The sequence below is a fragment of the Sciurus carolinensis genome, chromosome 9, assembly GCF_902686445.1.
Source record: "Sciurus carolinensis chromosome 9, mSciCar1.2, whole genome shotgun sequence".
NCBI lineage: Eukaryota > Metazoa > Chordata > Mammalia > Rodentia > Sciuridae > Sciurus > Sciurus carolinensis.
In genome coordinates, this window is record NC_062221.1 from 119,357,003 (window position 1) to 119,381,585 (window position 24,583).

At 31.0% G+C, this 24,583-nt stretch overlaps 1 protein-coding gene across 2 annotated transcripts in view; it reads left to right on the plus strand.

The window, feature by feature from the left end:
* Ncam2 (neural cell adhesion molecule 2) overlaps positions 1–24,583 on the plus strand; it is a 508,956-nt gene that overhangs the window by 426,644 nt on the left and 57,729 nt on the right. For both annotated transcript variants that reach the window (XM_047565378.1, XM_047565377.1), the window contains exons 13-15: positions 9,226–9,345; positions 12,501–12,622; positions 22,383–22,563. In XM_047565378.1, the coding sequence (XP_047421334.1) occupies positions 9,226–9,345; positions 12,501–12,622; positions 22,383–22,563 (423 nt within the window). The remainder of the gene's footprint in view (positions 1–9,225; positions 9,346–12,500; positions 12,623–22,382; positions 22,564–24,583) is intronic.

Genomic DNA, 24,583 nt, shown 5'->3' on the forward strand with positions numbered 1-24,583 from the left:
AGCAGACTTCAAGAAAAATTAGTCAGAAGAGACTCAGAAGGTCACCCCATTCTAGAAAAGGCAAAATACAAGATATAAAAATTGTAAATACTTTTGCTCTGAACTTTGATATGCCTCATTTCATAAAATAAATAATGCTACACAAAATAAATAATAAAGGCTTCAGATTGACCCCAATAAAATAGCAACGGGTAATTTCAATATACCTCTCTCCCTCACAAGTCCTCCAGATATCAAATCAACAAAGTATTACATAGTTAAAATATATTGATCAAACAAACTCAAGAGACATCTACAGACTATTTCATCTAAAAAGAGTTGAATTTATTTTCTTTTTAGTTGCTCATGGGACTTTCTCCAAAATAGATCACATATTAGGCCCCAAAGCAAGTCCTAGCAAAAACAAAAAGTTGAAATAATTTTTTAAGTCTCATTAGATCATAATGGGATAAATTTACAAGTAAAGAACATGAGAAATGTACAAACACTATCTAAAACCTTGGAATTGAACAATATTCTTTTGAATGATGAGTAGTCAATCAGAGAAATCGGAGAGAAATTGAGTAATTATTGTCATCAAATGAGAATATAAATATGACATGTTTGAATTTCTTGGACAAAGTAAAAACATTTTTAAAGACAAGTTTATATCCATGAGAACCTACATTTAAAAAAAAATGAGGAAGATCCCAAATAAATAACCTAACTATGCATCTCAAACCAGGACAAGGAAAGAAAAGTAAAAGAAGAGAGCAGAACCTAATACAATACAAAATAAAAGAACAATACTAAGAATTCATGAAACAGAGAGTTAATTACTTTAAAAGATAAACAAAGTTGATAAACACAATTAAACTAAGTAATAAAAGGCAAAAAAGCCCAAATTAATAAAATTGAAGCTAAAAAGGGGTATATTACAGTAGTCATCACTGAAATCCAGGTGATCGTTAGAGACTGTTTTGAAAAATAAGTAAAAGAAATTAAAGACACCCAAAACTGAAAAGTCTTCCCTTGTTCATGAATAGACAGAATTGATCATCGTTAAAATTCACTTTCTTTCAAAAATGATCTACAGATTTAATGCTATTCTCCTCAAAACACCAATGATATTCTTCTCAGAACTAGAAGGAAAAAAAATCTAAAATTTATATGAAAAAAAAGAACCAGAATAGCCAAAGTTATCTTAAGAGGCATCACATTATACTAGAGTCATAATAACAAAAGCAACATGCTACTGGCATGTAAACAAACACATAGAAGACACATGGAATAGGAGACACAGAGACAAAGCCAAATACTTCAGATGATCAGATTCTTGACAAAGGTTTTGAAAACATACGTCATAGAAAAAAAGAGACAGCCTCTTTAACAAGTGATCCTAGGCAAACTGGATATTTAAATGAAGAAGAATAAAACACATCCCTATCTCACATACTGCACAAAAATCAACTCAAAATGAATCAAAGACCCAAGTATAAGATGAGATACTTGCAATCGTTGAAGAAAAAATAAGGCGTGTACTTCAATACAGAGATCCAAAGAAAGACCTCCTGAGTAGGATCTGTGGAGGTATGGAAATTAGAGAATCAATAAATAAGATGGCATAAAATTAAAATGACTCTTTACAGCAAAGGGAAAAATTAACAGAGTAAAGAGAAAATTTATGGAATGAGAGAAAATCTTTGCCAGCTACCATTCCAACAAAGAATTATTATCTAGAACATATAAATAACTCAAAATCAGCCTTATTAAAACAACCCAAGCAATGAATAGACAAATGGACTTAACAGAAACATCTCAAAGGAAGTATAAGTGCCCAACAATTATATAAAATACATTCTATATATGTGACTGTCAAGGAAATGCAAATCAAAACTATATTGAGATTTCATCTTAACTCCAATTAGAATGACTATCATGAAGAATGCAAATAACAATGAATACTGGGTAGGATTCAGAAAAAAAGGAATTCATACACTGTTCCTGGGATTGTGCATTTGTACAACCAATATGGAAATGAGCATGGAGGAACCTCGTAAGACTAGGAATGAAACTACCATATGATCTAGCTCTACCACTCCTTAGTATTTATCCTTAAGAATTCAAGGCAGCATATTTTAAAGATACGTGAATACCTATTTTATAGCAGCACAATTCACAATAACCAAGATATGGAATTAGCCTGTGTCCATTAGCAGGTGAATATATAAAGAAAATGTGGAATATAACTCATGGGAGGTTTGTTTGGCCACAAAGGAGAATGAAATTATGTCCTTTGCTGGAAAAATGGATGGAACTGAAAACTATAATTTTAAGTGAAATCCAAACTTAGAGAATATTTTTTATGTTTTCTATCATATGTGGAAATATAGAGGGAGTTAAAAAAATGAACACTATGAAAACAGAAGAGAGACCATCAGGTAGTAGAAGGGAATCAGGGAAAGGGAGGGAAATAGGGTGTAAAAGGTACTGAAGGAAGAAATTGATCAAATTATCATTTTGTGTATGTATGAATATGCCACAATGGAATTGAACATTCTATATAATTAATATACTTCAATAAAAAGAAGCACTTTGAAATGGAATTTAAATGGTGGATTTTCTTCCCCCCAAGTTAGTTTTACTTAAAGAAGTAAAATGTGCTTGGAAATGTTCAGCAGCAAAATAGTAAAGTGAATGAGTGATAATAGTTAACAATTTAACAAATGTGCCCTTTGGCCAGTTTCTTTAAGATCAGTGTTTCACTTGGCAGATTCAAAAAATCTTTATTGAATTAATATTTTACACTTAAAGTGCATAGACTATATGAAAGCTGGCAACAGTCTTTACATACAATTCATATCTTCATATGATCTTTATACTAAAAAGCTTCTCAATGAATAGCCTAATGCAATCATAGGATATGATCAATAATTGAGAAAAACTGATGCATAGAAGTTTTTAGGAAGTTTAACAGCTAAAAGTATGTTCAGAACTTTTATAGGCACAAAAGAGAAAAGGAACATTGTATTATGAATGCTTAAATTAGATGTGCCTATCTGCCAAACAAGAAATCAACTTGTCACAGAAAAAGGGTTTCATGATATATGAGTGAAAATTCATTTTCTAGTTGTAGTCAATCATCAACAAATGTCTAAGCAATTTTAAGAACCTACTGTTTTAGACTATGAAAGGAAATCTTTAGTAAGTATTCGACCGTATACCACATACAAGAGCCTGAAAAAATTTATCAACTTAACTGTTCCTGGTTAAACAATGTTATATACACTAAGAAATATCCCATTAGAAATGAAAAAAGTCTCTATGTATGATCTTTAGGAAACATATTTGGTTTGATTAAAGTGTTTTTAAGTCATACTTTTCATAGAAGTGATTTTAACGAGAGGTATTCTACTTCAAGAAATAATACGTACTTCATATAAAAATGTCACCTTAGTTAAAACCCAGTTGTTAAATTATTTATTTTACACATACTTGTAATGGAAAAGAATCATAAAAAGCAGTACAGTAAGTACTAGAAATTTAGAAGTGCTAAACCATTATTTTAGTGTCATCAGCAAATTTTTTATAAAAGCGTCACAAAGATAACAGTTATTAATTTATTTCTATTATTTATCAACATATATACTTACATAATTTATTTATAATGAAGGATATACCTAGATAGGCTATTTATATCAATAGTTTTTAACCATAAACATTATATATTATGATTCATACAAGTCTTAAAAGTGCTTTTAAAAAGGAAGAATCATATTCTCTTGAATAAAACCATTGGAAATTTGAAATGCAGTATAATTTGTGCAAAAATGAAAATTTACATTCCTAAAATAAATGAAAAATTATTCAACAGAGACAATTACATACATAAAACCTTAAAGAAATCTTAGACATTTTCTGTACCAGTGGATTATTCCTGAAGTCATTTTTTTCATGTGTAACTGGAATCAAAGTATTAAAACATTCAACACTATGGATAGAAACAGTAAAAAGTACTTTTATTATTATTTAAGAATGTTGCACTTTCTTGCAGAAAGTGACATTTTCTTCAAATTAAAAATAAAAAAATTAAAAACTGTATTTCCTTGATTTTATTGGAGAAAAGACTGAGTCTTCCCTGGGAAACTTTACTTCACTGAGTTTTCAGATCCGTCTGAAATTTCCAGCAATTGTAATTTCAAATGATCATTTCTATTCTACTTATGCTTTGTGATTTCTCATAGCTCAGAATTGTTTCAGTTTCTGGCAACAGAAACAGTTCCATTTTAGGTGAGGGATATAGCAGTTTAACCTTGAGGGAGACCTTATCTGTTTACATTGAATGGTGTGAAATCCCCATGGAGTGATCCGGGATTTAAGACTTGGAAAAGAAAAGTAATAAATTTAATATCACTTTAGAATTTTGCTCAGCCTAATTAGTTACCATATAAGTAATTTCTTTTGCTCCAAGGTTTGTAAATAAATGTTTATTAGACTCTGCTTCACTTCACAAAGGGAAGATATTTATAACATATTATCTAAACAAACAGAAACTTATTTTGATTAGCTCCCTGTTATAAAGTCCAAATTCCTTTTAAAAGAATAGAATTTCTTTTTTGCTCTCCTGTGTCATTTCCATGCCTGCAAAAACAGTGTATTTAGTTTGTGTTTTGCTGTCATTTCCCAATTTAAATATCATTACTTATATACATTTTTTACTTACACCCAAAGATTATTTATGAAACTCAGTTATATATAAATCAAAGAAAAATATTAAGTTAGTGTGGAAAACTAGGTACTTTGTAGAGTTCAGCCCTGTGCCATAACAATGAAATCTAGTGATTGTTTATAAATTTCAGAAGATTCCCATTATGATTTCTAAATCATGCTAGCTTAATATAGCTATAATGTGTATTATAGTTTGTCATTAAAGAACTTTTACTATTTTATAATCTAGTTCTACTTCCACCTAATTTCTGAGTTTGAATTTCTAATAAATTATAGGGAATGAGCCCATCCCACACCTCACCTCAGTTTGTAGTTCTGTTGTGCTCTTGTATGGGAAAGAAAGTGTTCCCTTAACAAGCTTGGTAATTTGAGGCAAGGATCTATTATAGAGTACACGGTCTTTTGTATTTCAAGTGGTGGTTTGCTTTCAGGACCTAGCTTGGTGTTCAGAAGGCCTATGTTTGGTAATATGCCAGTTAACTAGGGATGATTTAATGTATCCTCTTATTTAAGAAAGTCAAGTCAAATTGCAGTTCTAGGTTGGCCTCCCTGGAATCTTTTCCTTGTCTTCTCTTTAATTTAGTCCATTTATGGAGTTCTTTTTATTTCACACAATAATCTTTATTTTCACAGACTGTTAATGAGCGTTAGATAAGGGCTTTTATACCAACATCTTTATACTCAGAAGTCAAAAACAAACTGACTCCTTGCCCATGATCTTTGTAAAATTTGCATCAAGAGGTTTACTTTCAAACCTCTCTCCTATAATTTTGAAGATCATCTGTAGGTCTTCCCCTCCTTCAGCTTAACGTTAAGTGTTTTACCCCACTGTTGTAATAACAGGTTTGCTCTGCTCCCCTGCAAATTGCTTTGATATGAAACTTAGTAACAGGGGAATCTTGTTGTGGAGAACAGAATGGGAGGAAAAGTTCAAATTCACTCTGCTACGATTATGAGAGTAAATAAGTAGTTTCCCTGGAAGCGGTAGTGGGACACTTAAGGCTGTCATAGCCACTGTGAAATGTATGAGAAAGGAGAAAGTGACCAGTCAACCAGCCAGAAAGAACTTTTGCCAGAAATAGACAGATAATTCAAGTAAAATGTGAAATTGCTTTTATGGGGGGTGGGTGTTTTTATCGTTGAAGGAAATACCAAAGTTGATTATTCTCAGACTAAATCTATCCTGATACTTTGATGAATCGGTTATTTTCGATTATTAGTTTAAAGTGATGAAAAGACCACACCTAGTATGTGATCTCCACACTTCTGATTTATGAGGAATTTTATTTGCAATTAAAATTGTGGGCTTCAAATTCTGTTGTTTTCTAGTTGAATTGCTTTCAAGGCAAATCATTGAATTTGAACATTTCTAATTGCCCTGATCAATGTAGCCATGAAATGATTGATTACATGCCCTTACAATGATGATTACAACTACAACTTCACATTATGGAAATCTGGAGAAACTTGACATATCGATATTGTTATATCTACAGTAATCTCTCATATATTCTTATGTAGCAAAGACTCTGTAGATCGTCCACGTAAATGTTGATTAATACTTTAAGTGAATACTACTGGGACTATGTTTACCAGTTATACATAGTTTTTAGTCATTAGACATATAGTCAAACATTAGTAACTTTGGTACTACCCATTATATTATCTCACAGACTACAGATATTCCCACTTTCATAGGTTATTGATACATGGTGATGGTTATTTCATAATTTGTAAATCATTTTTTCTATACTTTTTTTTTTTAAATTTGGTTTTATTCCTTTGTTTCTATGACACTTAATATAAGTTTATTTAAATATTGACAGACCAACCTGGCCATGAGTTGGTTGAATCCAGTCACTAATGAGACCAGGCCCAAAGCCCCATGACTTCTTTCAAGAGGTCAAAACATGCATCACTGTTGTGTTTTACTTCAAAAGTCCCTGCAGTCAGAGGAGATCCTGGAGTCTTCTCTTTAATATGTCCGTGTTACATCAAGTCATGCTTCTCTGGATCAAAGATGAGTACCACTGAACACTGACAGCTCGGTGATGTCAGACCGATTATCCAGAGGAATATTTTTCGTTTTATGCCTTGAAGAATAAACACATTCTTGTAAAATTTTGGTCTTTGCAGAATAGCATATGTTATTCAACTTACTTTTAATTTTATTTATACTTATTTATTAATTAAATTGATAAAATAAAATTTACCTTTTTTACTTTGCTCTAATTAGTTATACATGACAGTAGAATGCGTTTTACACATCCTACATAAATGGAGTATAACTGTTCATTCTTCTCGATATACAGGAGTTACACTGATCGTGTAGTCATATATGAACATAGGGTAATAATGTCCAATTCATCCTACTATCTTTCCCACCCCATATCCCCTCCCCTGCCTTCACTCCCCTCTGCATAATTCAAAGTTCCTCTATTCTTCCTCACCACCCCAATTAGCATCTGCATATTAGAGAAAACATTAGGCATTTGATTTGGGGGGGATTGGATTATTTCACTTAGCATAATATTCTACAACTCCCTCCATGTACCTGCAAATGTCATAATTTCATTCTTCTTTAAGACTGAATAATAGTTCATTGTGTATATGTACCACATTTTCTTTATTCATTCTTTTGTTGAAGGACATCTAGGTTGGTTCCATGGTTTGGTTATTGTGAATTGAGCTGCTATAAACATTGATGTGACTGCGTCACTGTACTATGCTGATTATAAGTCCTTTGGTTATAAACTGATGAGTGGGATAACTCTGCTACTTGTGCATTCCTTGTTATGCTGACATTGAGCAGAAACTTTCCCTATAAATGTCAGAATTCCAACTTCTTAGCATTTAGGATACAAAATATGACTTAGATTCCTTCTTGTTTTCCATAATTTATATAACAAGATCCATGCATGCAATCACCTTCTCTCCACTCTAACTACATTTGTTTTTCTGGAACTCATATTATATATTAATTGATTCCTGATCACAAACTGGAGTTGGGTTTCCTGAAAGAGTTTATAGGAATCATTGTGTTCAAACCATTATTTTCCCATTTATCCTTGCAGCTTCCACCCAACTGAACATCTGGGACAATCAGTTTTTTCCAATTGCTCTTCCTTCAATGATATTTTGTGTTATAATCTGAGGCTTTCTCAGGTTGTTCACTCTCAAGAGAAGTTTCAGTTTCCTTGTAAGTTAAAGACATTGAGAAACACAGACCTGAATTTTTCAGTGGGAAATTTATCCTTCCTGTCAATTTTAGATCATCTGTATGTGATTAAATAAAATTTGGTTAAAACTGGAAGAAGGGAGTTCAAATATTTTTGCCACAAATTAATGGTTAATATTTGAGGCTATAGATATGCTTATCTATATTGAACACTAACCAGTATATACATGTGTCAAAATAAAATTCAGTGCCCCTTAAATATGTATATTGTTTAATATGAAATAAATTAAAAATCAGTTCTGGTTGAAACATAGACTCTGCTTTTAGGTAATATTTAACTGAATATAAAATAATTTACATATTTTAATTCTGTATTTTAGATGAAGAAAAGATCTCTACTGTATATTCAACAAATTATCTTTTCTAGATTTTAATGAATACTTCAGTAAAGATTTAATAATTACAAATATGAAAAACTAAACAGACACAGTGATAAGGAATATTGGGGGAAATAATGCAACAGAAAGAAGTATCAAAACAAATTTATTAAATGTCCTCCTACATTGTAAAAGGAAATGTCTTCTAGTGAATATAAATGATAATGTAATCATCAGAAAAATATATTATTATATTGGTATTTTGTGAAATGTAAATCATCTTCACCCAAAGTTTTAAAAAAAAAACAATAGCCTTGAAATTACAGTACTGATTAATTATAATTCAATATTTTATTTTGTGATGAATCATATCTTCTATTATGAATTGATCATTTGACAATTCTGTTGTGTAAAGCAGACATGACTTCCTTTTGATTGTCATCAAGACATGTCCATTTACACTCATAAAATTTTTGCTCTCTAGCAAAAGTTGTTAAAGATATGGACATCGATATAATTTTGTGAGCTCCATCAGAGGAACCTGTGAAGGTGTAATATTTTGAAATCCACAGATGCATTCAACATTATCTATTAAATCACCTTTACTTCACTTGGTCTTTGCAGGTTCTTCCTCTTTACTTGTGTCATGTTGAATCTGGGGCTGGTGGGGTAGTGTGGCAGCTTTATTTTTTATTTTCTGAGAGTATGTATCACAAAAAGGAACTTAATTTTTTCTTCTAATGTTAAATGCTTGGGATCAGAAAGTTAAAATAGAAGTGAAGAGGAGAACTTTGTGAATTATTGTCTTCTAATATGACTTTCTTATTTTTTCAGGTAGTTCACAGAAAGTTCTACAGTGAAATTATTCATTCAGCATTGTAATAAGCTGATCTGTTTTCCTTATTGAAATGCATTGAACATAGGTATATATATATATATATATATATTTTTCTTTTCTTCCAGCAATGGTTGTTTTGAGCAACCTGGAACCAAATACAACTTATGAAATCAGGGTTGCAGCTGTAAATGGAAAAGGTCAAGGAGATTACAGTAAAATAGAAATCTTCCAGACATTGCCAGTTCGTAAGTAATCATCTCTGTTTTGCCCTCTGTTGCCATTTTCCTCATTTGCAATTTCAGCGGGCTCTTTAAATACAGGAAGATGTTTTAACACTTTGGGAAAAAAATTATGCCTCTGTTTAAGTCATTTCTAAAGATGGTGGCATCTCTGTGTTATAAATATAACTTTGTTTAAATGTAGGCAAAAAATAAAAGGAGCACTGAAATACACAACCTAAAATTCATTATCAGGAAATTTTCTATTCATAGATTGACTAATTGGATTTTAAAATTCAGACTTTATTATGTGAGATAGTGGGAAATGTTTAACATATCCAATATTCTGTTCTTTTGTTGAGGCGTGACTATTGCCTTTATCCCACAAATTATGTAGACCTTAAGTGTTAGAAAAAAGAAGCATTAAGTTAATCAGTTACCAAAGTAACAATAGAAAAATAACTACTGAAACCTTTTCATCATAACTATCCTGTTTTGAAGTATTATACATCGATTTAGTTTATGTGAAGTTGTATGAGAAAAACCTTATTAAACATGGCAAAATGAACACCTTTATAAAATAAATGCATACACCTCCTTATTTTAGACATATATTAGGACAGCCAAATTGGTCTAAATAAATTTTTACCCTTAATTTTTTTGATACATTCTTATCTTAACTTTGATTAAGAATTTTCTATTGATTCTCATAAAATCTATCAGGTGAATTTCCTTCCCTTCATTCCCAGTGCTATTTTCTTTCTCCCTTCCTTCCTTTCTTCCTTCCTTCCTTCCTTCCTTCTTTCCTTTCTTCCTTCTTTTCTTTCTTCCTTCCTTTTTTTCATGAATGTCACATTATTTTTTAACAGTTTGGAAAATAAGTGTAATAAAATATTTTATATGTAAATGTAATATAATATTTTAAAAAATGTTTAATTGTTCTAATTTGTTATACTTGTCATTAGAATGCACTTTGACACATCATACATAAATGAAATACAACTTTTCATTCTTCTGGTTGTATATTTTGTAGAGTCACACGGGTCTTATAATCATTTCTTTTTAATAGCTTATTGTTTTTTCACCAAAATGACTCCCAACACATACATCTCTTCTCCTAATCCTACCTCCTATCTATTACCGGAATCCATCTGTTATTTTTCTTGTTAAATTGGTTCAACGTCCCACCTTCCTACCTTCCCTCCAGACACAGCTTTCCCTGCCCCCTGCCTCACCCCTCCTCCACTGGTGCCCCAAAGCCCTCTCCATCTAAAGGTTGAAGGATAGTTTCCCTTCTCTATAAAACTCTGCAGTCTGTTTTGATTTCTTTACTTCTAGTGAAACCCAGGGTCACTGTAAATCAGTTCACAATCAAGACATGATCTCTTCCAATGAACTCTGGATAACCTCTCCAATTTTAATTTTTCCTCCTACATTCAGGCAGGTACATTTTGTTTGGCCTTAAAACACTTGCCTGAATGTTAAAACCATGAATCACTACCTTCCAAATATTTTTTTTATTTTTCTCTCTCCCTTTTAAATTACAAAACTTGTATTTTGTCACTGAATTGCCAATCTCTCCCAAATACTGTGAATAATTTGATAGTTGGTACATTGGATTTTTTAAAAATCAATACATATTTAACTGCTTCTCAGAAACTTTTTGAAGTTCAAATGAAAAAATAAATGAAAATACTTAAATATGCCAAAGCTATATACTGTTACTGATTGATATTATTATTTTGGCATGAATATTCTATTATAATCACAAACAAAAAACATTAGTGTATTTCTTTCCAATACAACCAATATTACATTTGTTCTGAATTTTATTTTTCAAAGGAAGTATCAATTGAAATGAAATCACAAATTTGCTCTATTTAAAAGGCTAAATGTATGCATCAATATTTAAAATAATATGTAAAATAGTCACTTCTGAAAATATAATTTCTGCTTTGTAACTATTCCAGATGCTATTATTAAAATTATTATAATAATCCTATTAAATGAATTTATGCTATACAAAGTGGAAATTCTTAATTCCAATTTAGAAATTATACTAAACAACCTGAGATTTAAAATTCATTTCATAAAATTTTGATTTCCCCACAAAACTACTTTTAATAAATTATTGCACTCATCTTTATAGGTCTTTCAATTCATTTAGTCAAAATATTCTATTTCTTGCATATAAATTATGTTGTGTCATTATTCCTACCTGCTAATTTAGTTAACTTTTGGGAAATCCATTCTGAAATTCCTCAATTCTATTGCAATATACCTATAATACATGTAGGTATTTTACTACTTATTTCCAGGCCAACATGCCAACATATCTGGTTGTGATATTGCTTTAATGACTTATTTCCTTCTATTTTTGTTGTTGTTGTTTGTTTTTGGCACTGGGGATTGAACCCAGGGTACTGAGCTGCTTCTCGGCCCTTTGTATTTTTTATTTTGAGGTAGAGCCTTGCTAAATTGCTAGTTGCTTAAACCTCGCAAAGTTGCTGAGGATGGCCTTGAACTTGCTATCCTCCTCTCTCAGCCTCCCAAATTGCTGGGTTTACAGTTGTGAGTAACCATGCCCAGCTGTGACCTAACCTTTTCTACAAGAAGTCACTTATTTGCTAAAGGTTAGAAACATCACATTAGAAATAAAGGTAACTTGTTATGCCAAGTGTATGCAAAGAATAGTATCAAAGGCAAGTATATCGATGAAGCTAGAAAAAGTACAATACTGAAAAAGACACTCCAAAGAATTGGAAACCACAAACTTGGTTCAAATTTACATTTAGGAATCACAATGCTGATGAAAGTAGATAACTAATTTTACAATGTAAATTTACATTAATGAATTACATAGTATTGCATAGTATTAATAAGAAGAGAAATAAAGTTGTACATTTAAATAATGTAATACTGTCCTCCAGCATTTGCACATCAATATAAATAATATGTTCTGTCAAAATTTTGACATGCTAATTCCAGATTTCTGAATGTTGAAGGTTCTTGGATAAGTAAATCAGACCAAGGTCACATCACAACCAAGAGCAAATATCCAGTGCAAAATCCAGTATAATATCACATATTTGAAAATATGACTGCATTCGTTTTATTAAAATGCAGTTTCTCTAGGTATGTGGCATGTGTGCAAATGAAGAAACATTGTATTGTGTATCTAGGTGAACCAAGTCCTCCATCCATACATGGACAGCCAAGCAGTGGGAAGAGTTTTAAACTCAGCATCACCAAGCAGGATGATGGAGGGGCCCCTATTTTGGAATACATTGTGAAATATAGAAGTGTAAGTACCTTATTATTATTTTGTATCAGTTGTTTCCAATTGTACTGAGTCACACTAACTTCATAGATCAGGAAAGAATGTATATTCGATTACAATGATAAGTGTTAATTTTTCATTCCTGAACATCATCATTATAAATTGTTACTTTTCCCTCTTTGTTGAAATATAAACATGGAGCTCCAAAATAATCTCCTAGATTGCATCTTCTAATTCTTGTTGTGAAATATGAACTGGCAACATATCAGAAAGAACATATCATTTTCTTTATTTTTATGACAAGTTTTGTAGTATATTTTAACTTCCGATTCCACTTGATAGTTGCAACTTTGGGTGGTGTCCTCTTGTCCATTATTTATACTTTAGGTAGAATTATTAGCAAATCCCACCTCAGAATAACTTATTGTAATCAGACAATCAGATTCCTTTGTCCTTAACATTTAGCACAGTAAACTTTAGGAAAAGGGAATTGTTTTCCTCAAATTTAATTAACTCTCGCTAGTAAGTGAAGGTCAGAGTGGCTTGAGTTCTATTGACAGATATGGGAGAATTAGAGTGATGTCTGCTGACTGTGGAGAGCCGAAAAACAAGCTTCCCCGTGAACTTTTCCACTTTGACTGAAAATGATACCAAAGGCCACTTATGGGTTATAAAGTGTGCTTCTTAATGGCATCTGGAAAAAATGTCAATTTTTTCCTACGATCCACAATATTCTAAATTATAATATTGCTCTTCTAAATTTAAACATGTAGATTATTTTATTTTTACAGACTGCATTTTGATTCATTGTACACAAATGGGGTACATCATTTCCTTTCTATGGTTGTGCACAATGTAGTCATACCATTTGTGTAATCATACATGTACATAGGGTAATAATGTCTTTTTGAAAAGTGATATAGGTGGAATTTGAAGTGAATGCCATACTTCAATATTTACTTTTACTTTTCATTTCAGTCTTTTCAATTTAATATCAATATTCCCTTCACAAGACAGTTCTTCGTCTAAATTTCCTGCTGGCAGTGATGGGCAGCCAAGTGTCTGTTGTGTACTCTGCTATGAAGGTTTCATCCCTCAACACCGAGACAACTCTTAAAGCACCATTGGTATCTCAGAGTGTCTTGCCACTTAGGCCAGGTCCCTTGAACATTCTTATTTGTTCATTTGGAAGTTATATGGAAGGCAGAGATTCTCTCTCTAAGGAACATTGGCTTGCACTAAGTTAATTAATTGTACTGGAAGAAGAGGCCTTCCATGCACATTATAGCCAACTTACAATTGCACCCAGAAGAACTGATGATGTAATATACGGGTGTATTCTGAAATGTGTAAAGAACTCCAGTCACATCTACTGAAGAACATTAAAATGCAATAACTAGTTGTAAGAATATGTCATATATTTTATGTATATAATTTTTACTTAAAATTAAAGTTATATTTGATTATCTTTTCTAATAGGTTGATCATGGAAAATAGCACAAATGTGACATTCAGTGAAAACAGACTTCTTGTTTTCAATTGAGCATAGAAATATTTACTGCTTTACACTGTATCTTTTCTTTATCTCTTGTTAGTGCTTTTTATTAAAACATCAGGTATAATTTAGGAATGCTGAGATGTTTTTCACCTTTGTTCACATTTCCAGCTATCTAAAAGTATAGTTCAGAAACTAAGAACACCACTTTCCATAGTATGTATCTTTCTGCATGCATTTAATACAAATTCAAGAAATAGTATTATATATTTGCCCCAAAACTTATTCCTTCAAGGATATCTTATTCCTCAAAATAATATCTTATTCCTTAAAAGTGGATTTTATGTAAACTTTACTCTTCAAGTTCATATAGACTATTTATTTGTTATAATGTACATTTGAATTCTAGGCAATAGAAAACATATCTGAAGGTAATAATTTAAGAAGATTTTGTTTTTCTGGAATTAAATAAGTTCATTTGTTAGATAATCCAGGGGTAGGATAGTATCCTAGAAAAATAATCAGAATACAAGATTTTTTTTCTTCATACTCCTTTATTCTTAGTATGTTGACCTTCTCCATATAGATGATGTTTCTAAAAAGGTGGCTTTATATCCACATTCACAAATGTGAAGAAACTTGAAACAGTAAAAGTAGCAATACGCCAATCAGCTGAATCTGTCTCCTGTTTTAGCAATAAAGTAAATCTTTTAATAAAATACCACCAAGCAAAATGAAAAAAAAATTGCCTCATCATTTAGAAATCTATCTAATGACCTCTTTAAGAAAGGATTTCTAATCTGAGGATAGAGTTAACTAAACAATGTGTTTCTTGAACTGTTGGTGTGATCACTTTTATCATTTGCACGGTTGTCACTGGCAATGTGTATCTGAAAGGCACAGTAGTTGCATCTTGGGAGGTGTCATATTGAGGATCTAAAGTTTATCAACCAATACAGAATATTTCATACTCCTGCCTCCTATTCACTGTACTGCTGGTAGTAGCCCCAGGTAGCATCAAAACAAAAATGTTTCCCTGAGTGACACTACATTGATTTGGAGCCAATTATGGTCTGAAAATGTAAGTAACATTTCAGACATTCAGGGATATGTGTGTGTGTGTGTGTGTGTGTGTGTGTGTGTATGAGTGTATATGTGTATATATGTATTTATATATACAAACATAGTTTATTTTAAAACAAATTAATATTTAAAGTTGTCTTTGCATTTATTTGATTTCTGTAAATGTGGGTTGGAATATGGCTTTTCTGAGAAGTATGTTTGAAAGTCATATAGATCCAAATAATTAAGTTGTTAATCATGAGATTAGTGAAATAAGAAAGACTCAAGTTCACATAATGGTTATCAGTAAATTAACTTTCACATAGTTGATATGACATCGTCCACTTGATATGGCTGAGTCTTAGATTAAAATTTAACAGTTATCAATTTTATCTTTGGTAAATCTCTATCTTCCAATAGGGTCTTAGTTTTCTTCCCATTTATCCAACAGTTTTGTTTCTCCCCCAAATATTTATCCCTACCCAATTCCTTTTTCTTCTGTTTCCCCCCTCTTCATTGCCAGTTTCTACCCTTCTAACTCCAAAACTTACTAGTTTCTGTTTTCTCTGTCATAATGGAAATGATTGATTGCATTAATTAAAAAATAATTATAATTGATAAACTATTGCTATACTATTTGAGAGTTACTAAAATTTTCATAGTGAGCACTGTTTTAATAACAATTTTTAAAACCAAAAGAACTTTTATAATGGTAATTTTTCTGTTCTGAGTTATAAGAAAAGCATTGCTCATTCTTGGAGTTGTTTTTATAATTAATCAAATATATAATGATACCTTTTCACATTTTTGAAGGATAACCTGAAGCAGATAATTTGGGTGACTTGATGAAGAGAAGGAGCAGATATCAGAAGATAAGACTATAAAACTTAACACAGTTTGCATCCATACTATCCAAATAAACATTGCCTGTGAAAATTATATAGATACCTAAACCACCACCTCAACTGCTCAGGTCCTGTGCTTCCCAATATAGCCATTCTGACACTCTTTCCTCTGAGCATATCATTTAGTAGTATGCCTTCCACTTCAATGTGGCAAACAATTCTACATATTCTTATATTTTGTTCCTACCTTGTACACCTTTCTGACCTGCAAGCTTCTTGCTCTGAAGGTCCCATTCAAGGTACTGTTATTTAAATAAGTTGTGTTAATGTAGTTAAGTAATAGCTAATCTTATAAAGAAACAATTTTATTCACATTTTTCTTGATATTCAAAAATGTGTTTTTTTCCAAGAGCATTTGGCACTAAGTGTTTAAAATGGCATTTAACTTGATATTCTTCACTTGCATTGAAATGATTACTTTTTCAGAAGGGATCTTGAGCATCTGTTCTCTTGGTATGTTCTAAACCACTTCACCTATTGGTTTCTAAACCTGCATAAATTTCACAGTGAGCAACACACAATTTAATAAGTTGAAAAATGATTGAGAGATAGGAAATTCATTTTTTAATTAGATAACCTCTGTGGAAAAAAAAAGCAGATAAAGAATATGGAAAATAATTAATACCCCTAATATTTTCACAAGATTTCTTCTTTCAAATCCACTGTACATAGGAGTATGTGTTTTGTATACTAAGAGATACAACAGAGACAATATGTTACTTATATGATTCTTGAATTCTAGCAGATACTAAATATAAGCATTTAATACGTTAACAGCAAATTTATTAGAATGGAACTAGAGTAGTAAGATCCAAATGAGATGTCTCTGTGGACTCTTCCTGAAAATTAATACCTCTAACTATAGAGCAGTATGATTAAATCATGTATTTGGAGAATAAAGATAAGCAGATTAATCTAATGGAGTATTTAGAAATATGAAGAAGTCGTTTTAAATACAGAATATTCATGTCAATTTTGTGCTTGCATTATCAATATAACTTCACAAAACTTAATAAATAGTGTTTTAAATGCTTCCATGAGTTTTTCACAGTTTTCCTTCTAATTTGATGGTAGCTATGGGATCATAACCATCACTTAGAGTTGGCACGTTAAATAGGTTTCTTGAGCTAAGAAAGGCTAAAGAAAATTGGTAGCTCAACATCAATTGTTAAGAATGTGCCTTAGGAACCAGCAACAATGGTTATAGCATACATTTTAAGTCTTAATTGACCTTCTTAAGTCGTTTTGATTCTGGGAGGTTGTATAATTTCTCAAATGGAACAGAAAAAAAGAGAGAATTTTAAAAAGGGCATTAAAATGAAAAATAAAGTTCAGATTTTGTTGTGAGAATTTATTTCTTAGTTAATAATGTTTTTATGTGTACATTTAAATATATTCAAAGCTATCATCTTAAGTTTTGAAATATTTTTAAACAATGAATAGCTTTGAGAATTAAAAAAGTATGAAGTGCTTTAGTGGAGGTTCTTTGTTAAAGGGATGAGTTTTATTCATCTTTGTATTGATAGTATAAAAATAGAGTATTTGTTGCCAGAATGAACACATGAATCCATGAATTAATAAACTCATGTTATGCAATTATATATAGTCCTATAATTAATAAATATGTGAAATAGTGAACATAAGAAAGTATAGTAATTTAAAATCAGTTATCAAAAGGTATTTTGCTATGTGAAAGTATTTTGTTTGTTTGTTTGTTTGTTTGTTTGTTTGCGGTGCTGGGGATTGAACCCAGGGACTTGTGCTTGCAAGGCAAGCACTCTACCAACTGAGCTATATCCCCAGCCCCTATGTGCAAGTTTTAATGAATGTGAGAACACAATAGGTAAAGACCAGAAAAAAAATTAGATTCACATTCTCTTGAGTAGTATGTGGGTGATAGAGGTTTAGAGACATATTATATAGGGCTCAGTTTACAAAATTTTACCAAATTTCAGGACATGGAACAAAAGTAATTTGAAATTACTTATCATAATAAAAACAGGTACAATTTAAAAGTTTTGTGCTAATATCTTCCAGACTTTACATGTTTCCAAATCTCAAGGAAAATTATACTTTCATGTACATCTCTCTCTCTCTCTATATATATATATATATAGAGAGAGAGAGAGATAGACAGATAGATATAGATAGATAGATATAGTAAGTTATCCAGATTGCTAAATCACCTGTCTTATAGTCACAGTAGCAATACTAATTTGCAGAATCCTGTATCCTTTTATGAAGTCATACAAGTATCAACTGAATCATGACATTAGGTAATCCAGAAACCCAGAAAATGCTTTATGTCCATACAAAATCTTAAAACATACATCAAAAGAATCAGATGAATCTAAAATTAATGTAGTTATTATGAGCTCATCTCCTCTATTGACCTTTACTTTTATAATTATCTTTATTAAGATTTTTTTGTACATTCCTTTAAACCTTGTAAAGAAAGTTAATGGACTACTTCTTGTTATGAATAAAAACATTGAGAAACATTCTACAAATTAAAAATGCTATGACTCCTTCTTCCTTTCCTCTGACGCCCTCCCTGTATGGAGGATAGCAAATATCTCTCTATATTCTCATATTATAATTTCAGAATCACTATTAAGAAGTGTCCTTAATTGTCATAAGGCCCTACTATCTATTTTCTGACAAAAAGGATTGCTTAATAAGAGTTATATCAAAGTAAAATGACCATTTTTTCAGTAGCTGCCCTTCAACATGTAATTGGCTTATTAATAATAGCCCTATTCAGCAAATCATCTCATTAACTTACCTAGGGGAACGTTTTGCAACTAGTTATCTTAAATCGTTCCCTGGGCATTTTCTGTAAATTAGGCACTCTGCAAATGCCTAATTGAGATTTTCATGCCTAGGGGAGTATTTGGTAACACCCACTTTAATTTTTTTCTATTCCCTAGGAATAGCAATTAGGGGATTAAAATTCCTCGTTGTCTAATGTTGAATAGAAAATGAAATTGATTTATATTGAAGAAATATTAGAACTCCCTTTGGTTCCTTTCACCATCAGTCTAAAATAAATGAGAGGATTTAAATTTACCATGTCAAGAGCTACAACAATTAAGAGTTAAATGACTATTAAATCGGAGACTACCTGAGTGTCTTGTACTTGTCAAGAAGTTTCATCTCAAATGCTCAATTCTCAGAAATGATATTTTTGGAGAATTACTTGAAGAACTTGAAACCTATCCATTCCTCTGAAGAACAAATGTTATCCTGGGGTAATCCAGACCCGCTATGATTTATTTTCTGACTCATCCAAATCTACACTTAAATCCTAAAGAAAATTTGACTATTAGGGTTCTCACAGATTCTACCAAATTCTTCCTGATTATAAAGAATTTACAGAAATTATTGGGGTAATGCCAAAACCACAGGAACATGAACAGCTCTGCTGTACTGGGTAGTCCTTGTTTTTATAGTCCTTAGTAATTTTTAAATTACTTGAAAAATTTAATCTACAGTGTATTTTATATCCCCCAGTGGTTATGAATTTTATGACATGTAAAATCTTGTGTTTATGCACTGTGAAGGACTCACACCTTTTTTATTAGATTAGGAAAAATGAAAAGAAAATGGCACAGGAGTTTATTGTTGCTGCTAAGAGTGACAATATGCTCATAGGAGACCTGTCTACTCCCTAGTCTCTGTTAGATCTCCTTGTTACAAGTCCTCACCTGATCTCTATTCTTATTCAAAAAAATTTTCAACTTTCTTCTGTGTTGGTTTATAAACACCTACATAAGGGTGTTTCACACCTCTTGTTCACAGTTGTGTTTATTGCTGCTAGAACAGCATCAGCATAAAGGTTGAATGAGTAATTGATGAATGAGCTGATAGCTACAGATGGTGTTGGGGAAACCATGGCTGTTTAGCAAGGGCAATTAGATGGCTGAAGAAATTCTCAGAGTTTGGACATCTCTGAAAAATAGTTCATGCAAATGGATACTTTGTTTGTTTGACATATAGGTGTTTTTTTTTTTTTTTTCTTGGCTTTCTGTTTTGTTAAAACAGTCTGATAATCTTGTTTGTTTTGTTTTATTTTGCTCTCCTGTCATATCATGACAAATAGCTTGAAGATATGGTATCACTTAGCATGTAACATTTCCAACAATTTCAGAATCCTGGATAACTCTGTGGGGATCTTATATTTTTGGCAAATAAGATGTTTTTATATGTCCAGAAAAATGTGAATAACATATAATTTACATCTTTGAAATTCACATTTAACCCTTTGTCATTAAATGATTACTACTAGTGATAATAAGTGAATTGTCATCCTCCATAGTCAATATTATCAGCAATATTTACCTACCTAAAAGTCACAAAGACAGTTGTATAACAGTTTATATTACAATTAATATTTAAAGACCTCAAATCACAGTTAGAATAAAACAATGCCTTGGAAAAATAATCATAAAGCAGATAAGTGTCTGCAAATGCCTAATTGAGATTTTCTTGGTCAAAAAAATTCATCTTCCTAACACAAAAGATTATATTCTAATTTAGATAGTCTGGTTGAATTTTTTCCATCAAAGGTTTAAGGCCCCCAGTGTAGAGTCCAGTTCCAAGTATTAACACTTTTAGATTTTTCATTTTTAGGAACTGTGACAAATAAGAGTTAACTTCTATATAATTTGTTGTTGGCTATAAGAAAACCCATTTCAGGAACTATAGATCCTGGGAAAATAATACTATATTGTATTCATTTCACAAGAGACTGACCTTTGCCATCTAAAAAAAATAATAATTTAAATGATTTATAGTAAGGGAGAAAAATGGGAAAAATTTCAAAGAATTGACTGATAAATTTAAAATGAAAACATTGTTAACAATTTTTAAAACTTGAATCAACTAGGTAAAGTAATTGTGATTAGGCTGTAAAATAATCCTTAAGGTATTCAACGCCTCCAGTAAATACTTTTCTAAAATGTTTACACTCTAATTTACCAATTTCCATGTAGTAGTTCAAAAATGATTTGACTATTAAATTGGATTTGTCATAATTTGAGAATAAAAAATTCTCAAAGTTTTTCCTGACTCTAATGTAATAATAATGTTCCATGGAAAATACCAATAAAAAATGGAATATGCCATGTGCATTGCCCTATGCCCCATTTGGGTCATAGTTATTTTGGAAGTAGGTGATCTCTTACCATTGGCTACTATTTTTAATGGTTTTGATTCCTAAGACCATAGAATGCCCAATTCATTAGGTTTTCCTCATATTTTCTGAAGAAATAGGATAGAAGCAGCTGCTAAAACACTTCTGTTATAAATGAGAAGGGAACAAGACAGGAAGGTTAAGGAAACTGCCTATTTTCCATCTTTAATATATGGTACAAAATGATCACATTCTTTTTGCTATTTTAATTGATAAAATTATATCAAAGTACCAATTAATTTTTCTGTTAATTGTAGTACTCATGGTATTTTTTTTCTATTTGAAAAATGTAAGTAACAATTCAAATACTGTATGATCCCAAAACACATTTTTGGGGGATAGGGTACTGGGGATTGAACTCAGGGGCACTTGACCACCGAGCCACATCCCCAGCCCTATTTTTTGTATTCATTTACAGACAGGGTCTCACTGAGTTGCTTAGAGCCTCACTTTTGCTGAGGCTGACTTTGAACTCAGGATTCTCTTGCCTCAGCCTCCTGAGCTACTAGGTGTACAGGCATGTGTCACACTTTGCCAAAAACTCTTATTTTAGAAAAAAAATTTTAGAAACAAAATCAAATAGTATATATAGATAGATTTCTTAAAAAGTAGAATAACCTTCTTCAATTTTCCAATGCTAATGTTTCCTTCTAAGCTGTCTCATTCTGAGTCATAAAATATCATATTATAAAAAGAGCGATAATTTAAATCTGTAATAATATCCAGACTTTAATTCCAAGAAACCTCTCCCAAAACTTTGTCTCTGACAATTGTTTTAATGATCCTGTTAGATTTTTTCTATATATTTTATTTCAATTGTCCAGTTCACATTACTCTTAATAATCATCTGAGTGATCCAAAACTCAACTGATACATAAAAATATAAATAAAATCAATGTAGATGAATGAAAACTTCTGAATTATTAAATTTTAATCATAAAATTATTCTTTGATTAATATAGACATAACATTTTTGTAGACAAATGTTAAAAATAACATTGACTTCATTGACATACCAACTTCGTACATCCATTTAAGGAAATGTGTCCACTTGTTTCGAATTAAAATTGTTTTTAAAAGTGACAACTTTATTAATATTTACAAAATATATTTTTATTTCCTTTGCAGAAAGATAAGGAAGACCAGTGGCTAGAGAAGAAAGTGCAAGGAAATAAAGATCACATTATTTTGGAGCATCTACAGTGGACAATGGGGTATGAAGTTCAAATTACAGCTGCCAACAGATTAGGATATTCTGAACCAACAGTTTATGAGTTCAGCATGCCACCAAAACCCAACATTATTAAAGGTAAGCAAAACTGTATTTTTTCTTAATATAAGTATGATATCATCTTTTAATGACCCATCTGGTTTTTCTCAATAAATAAAATATAATTTTATAAATGACAATATAAATTCTGGGTTCTAATTATTCTTATTATGGTATGTCACATTCAAGCCTTTTTAATTACTCTTGCCATAGGATATTGGTTATTCTGTAAAACTGTTTTCCCGGTTTTAGCACTTGAATGAAAAACAAGCAGAGTAAGAAGGTGGACAGTGAGAAAGAATGATGAAAGTCAATAAGAAAAAATTTATTGATTCAGAGAGGAGAAAAAAAAGCTTTTCTAAGAATCTCTCCTGTCTTGTGTGAGATATGCTCATTCTGGTTCTATTTTGCCAGAGATAAGGATGAGCTCACTTCTCCTGTCCAATGAAGTTGATTTTAGAAATATAAAGAAAGTCACACGTAGATACAGAAATAGGCAAAAATTGTACATAGGTAGAGTTTCAAGGTGGTAGATTCTACCTTTGATAGGTAGCAATGCTTACATAATTACATATTTACATTTTTAGTGCTATTATCAAAATCCACAGGAAGAATATTAAAATTCTTTTCAGTTACATACTACAGAGGTCATGTTACAAGAATATATCCTGCTTCAAAATAATATTTAAATTTTAGTTGCCATATTGACAATATGTTAAAAATTTTCCCTTAAGTATCACCTTTGGCATTTAATTTTATGGGGATTGTGTATGTGAGTGTGCATGTATGTCTATACTCTTTATGTATACATATAAATATGAGAGCAGCATATTCATTCATGGAATCATGATTACTTAAGTCAAATTTCATAGTGGCCCTATTTGTTCATAATAGTTTTGAAAATAGAAAATGAGTAAAATTTGGCAGAACATTCATATTATTTCTCTTGTAATTTCAAATTGATTTTAATCTCATTTATTATGAATATGTTATATCATACATCAATTTTGTAAAATGTCAAGTAATTTTATACAATTAATTTTTGATTAAAAGTAATTACTATTGATTATAAAGTTTAAAAGTAATTGACCTTGTGGTTTTGTATTGCTAATATTAATTAATAAATGCCACAAATCATAATATGAAATGGGAAACTGAGAAGCCTCTAGAAATAATGCAGTTATCTTACATTATGATGACAATTTCTTTTTAACTTACAGAGGATTTCTGCATTCATTATCTCAGTTCATTCTTATTTATGAATTAGACAAGGAAGAGACACTCATTTTACAAATAAGAGTTTACGAGGTTAAATATTCTATTTATGCTAAGGGATACTTTAGTTCCTATGACAAACTTAATGACCTTATAAGATGCTACACCTAAACAACTAAGTAGTTCAATGTGCTAGCACTTATCAATATATTTTCCCTCATGACTTTTAAATATAATAACTGTCTATAATTAAAATACATTATGTTTGTAATAATTATACTCTATGTAGGTGTCAGGATATAAATGTGTTTTTCAAGTAAAATATCAAAAAGAGGATGGCAAAAGTGTACTCCCTTCTCCTGAGTCTTTACCTTAGTTAATACTTGGAGGAAACTATGAATTTTTATTAACAGATATCAAAATACAGTTATATTGAAGAAATTAGTTCTAATATTCTATGGCACAGTAGAGTGACTATAGTCCATAATAATTTTTTATCTATTTTATAGAGAACTCTAACAGGATTTTGCATGTTCTCACGGAAAGAAATAATTGTTTTGGAAATAGAAATGTTACTTAAACTGATAGATCATCCTGCATTGTATACATGTACCCACATATTACACAGTACTCCATAAATGTATATCAATATTATATAAAAAATGAAAATTGATATTCTATGAATTAGAGGACAGAATTTTAATGACAATTCATAGATAAAACACAAAAACAGATTTTAGGTATCTTATAAACCTAGAATCTCTGATATTTTTATAAGAAATTATTGAAAACAAAAGCCACTTACACACATAAGTGATATAGATCCTGCATATATATGCATATA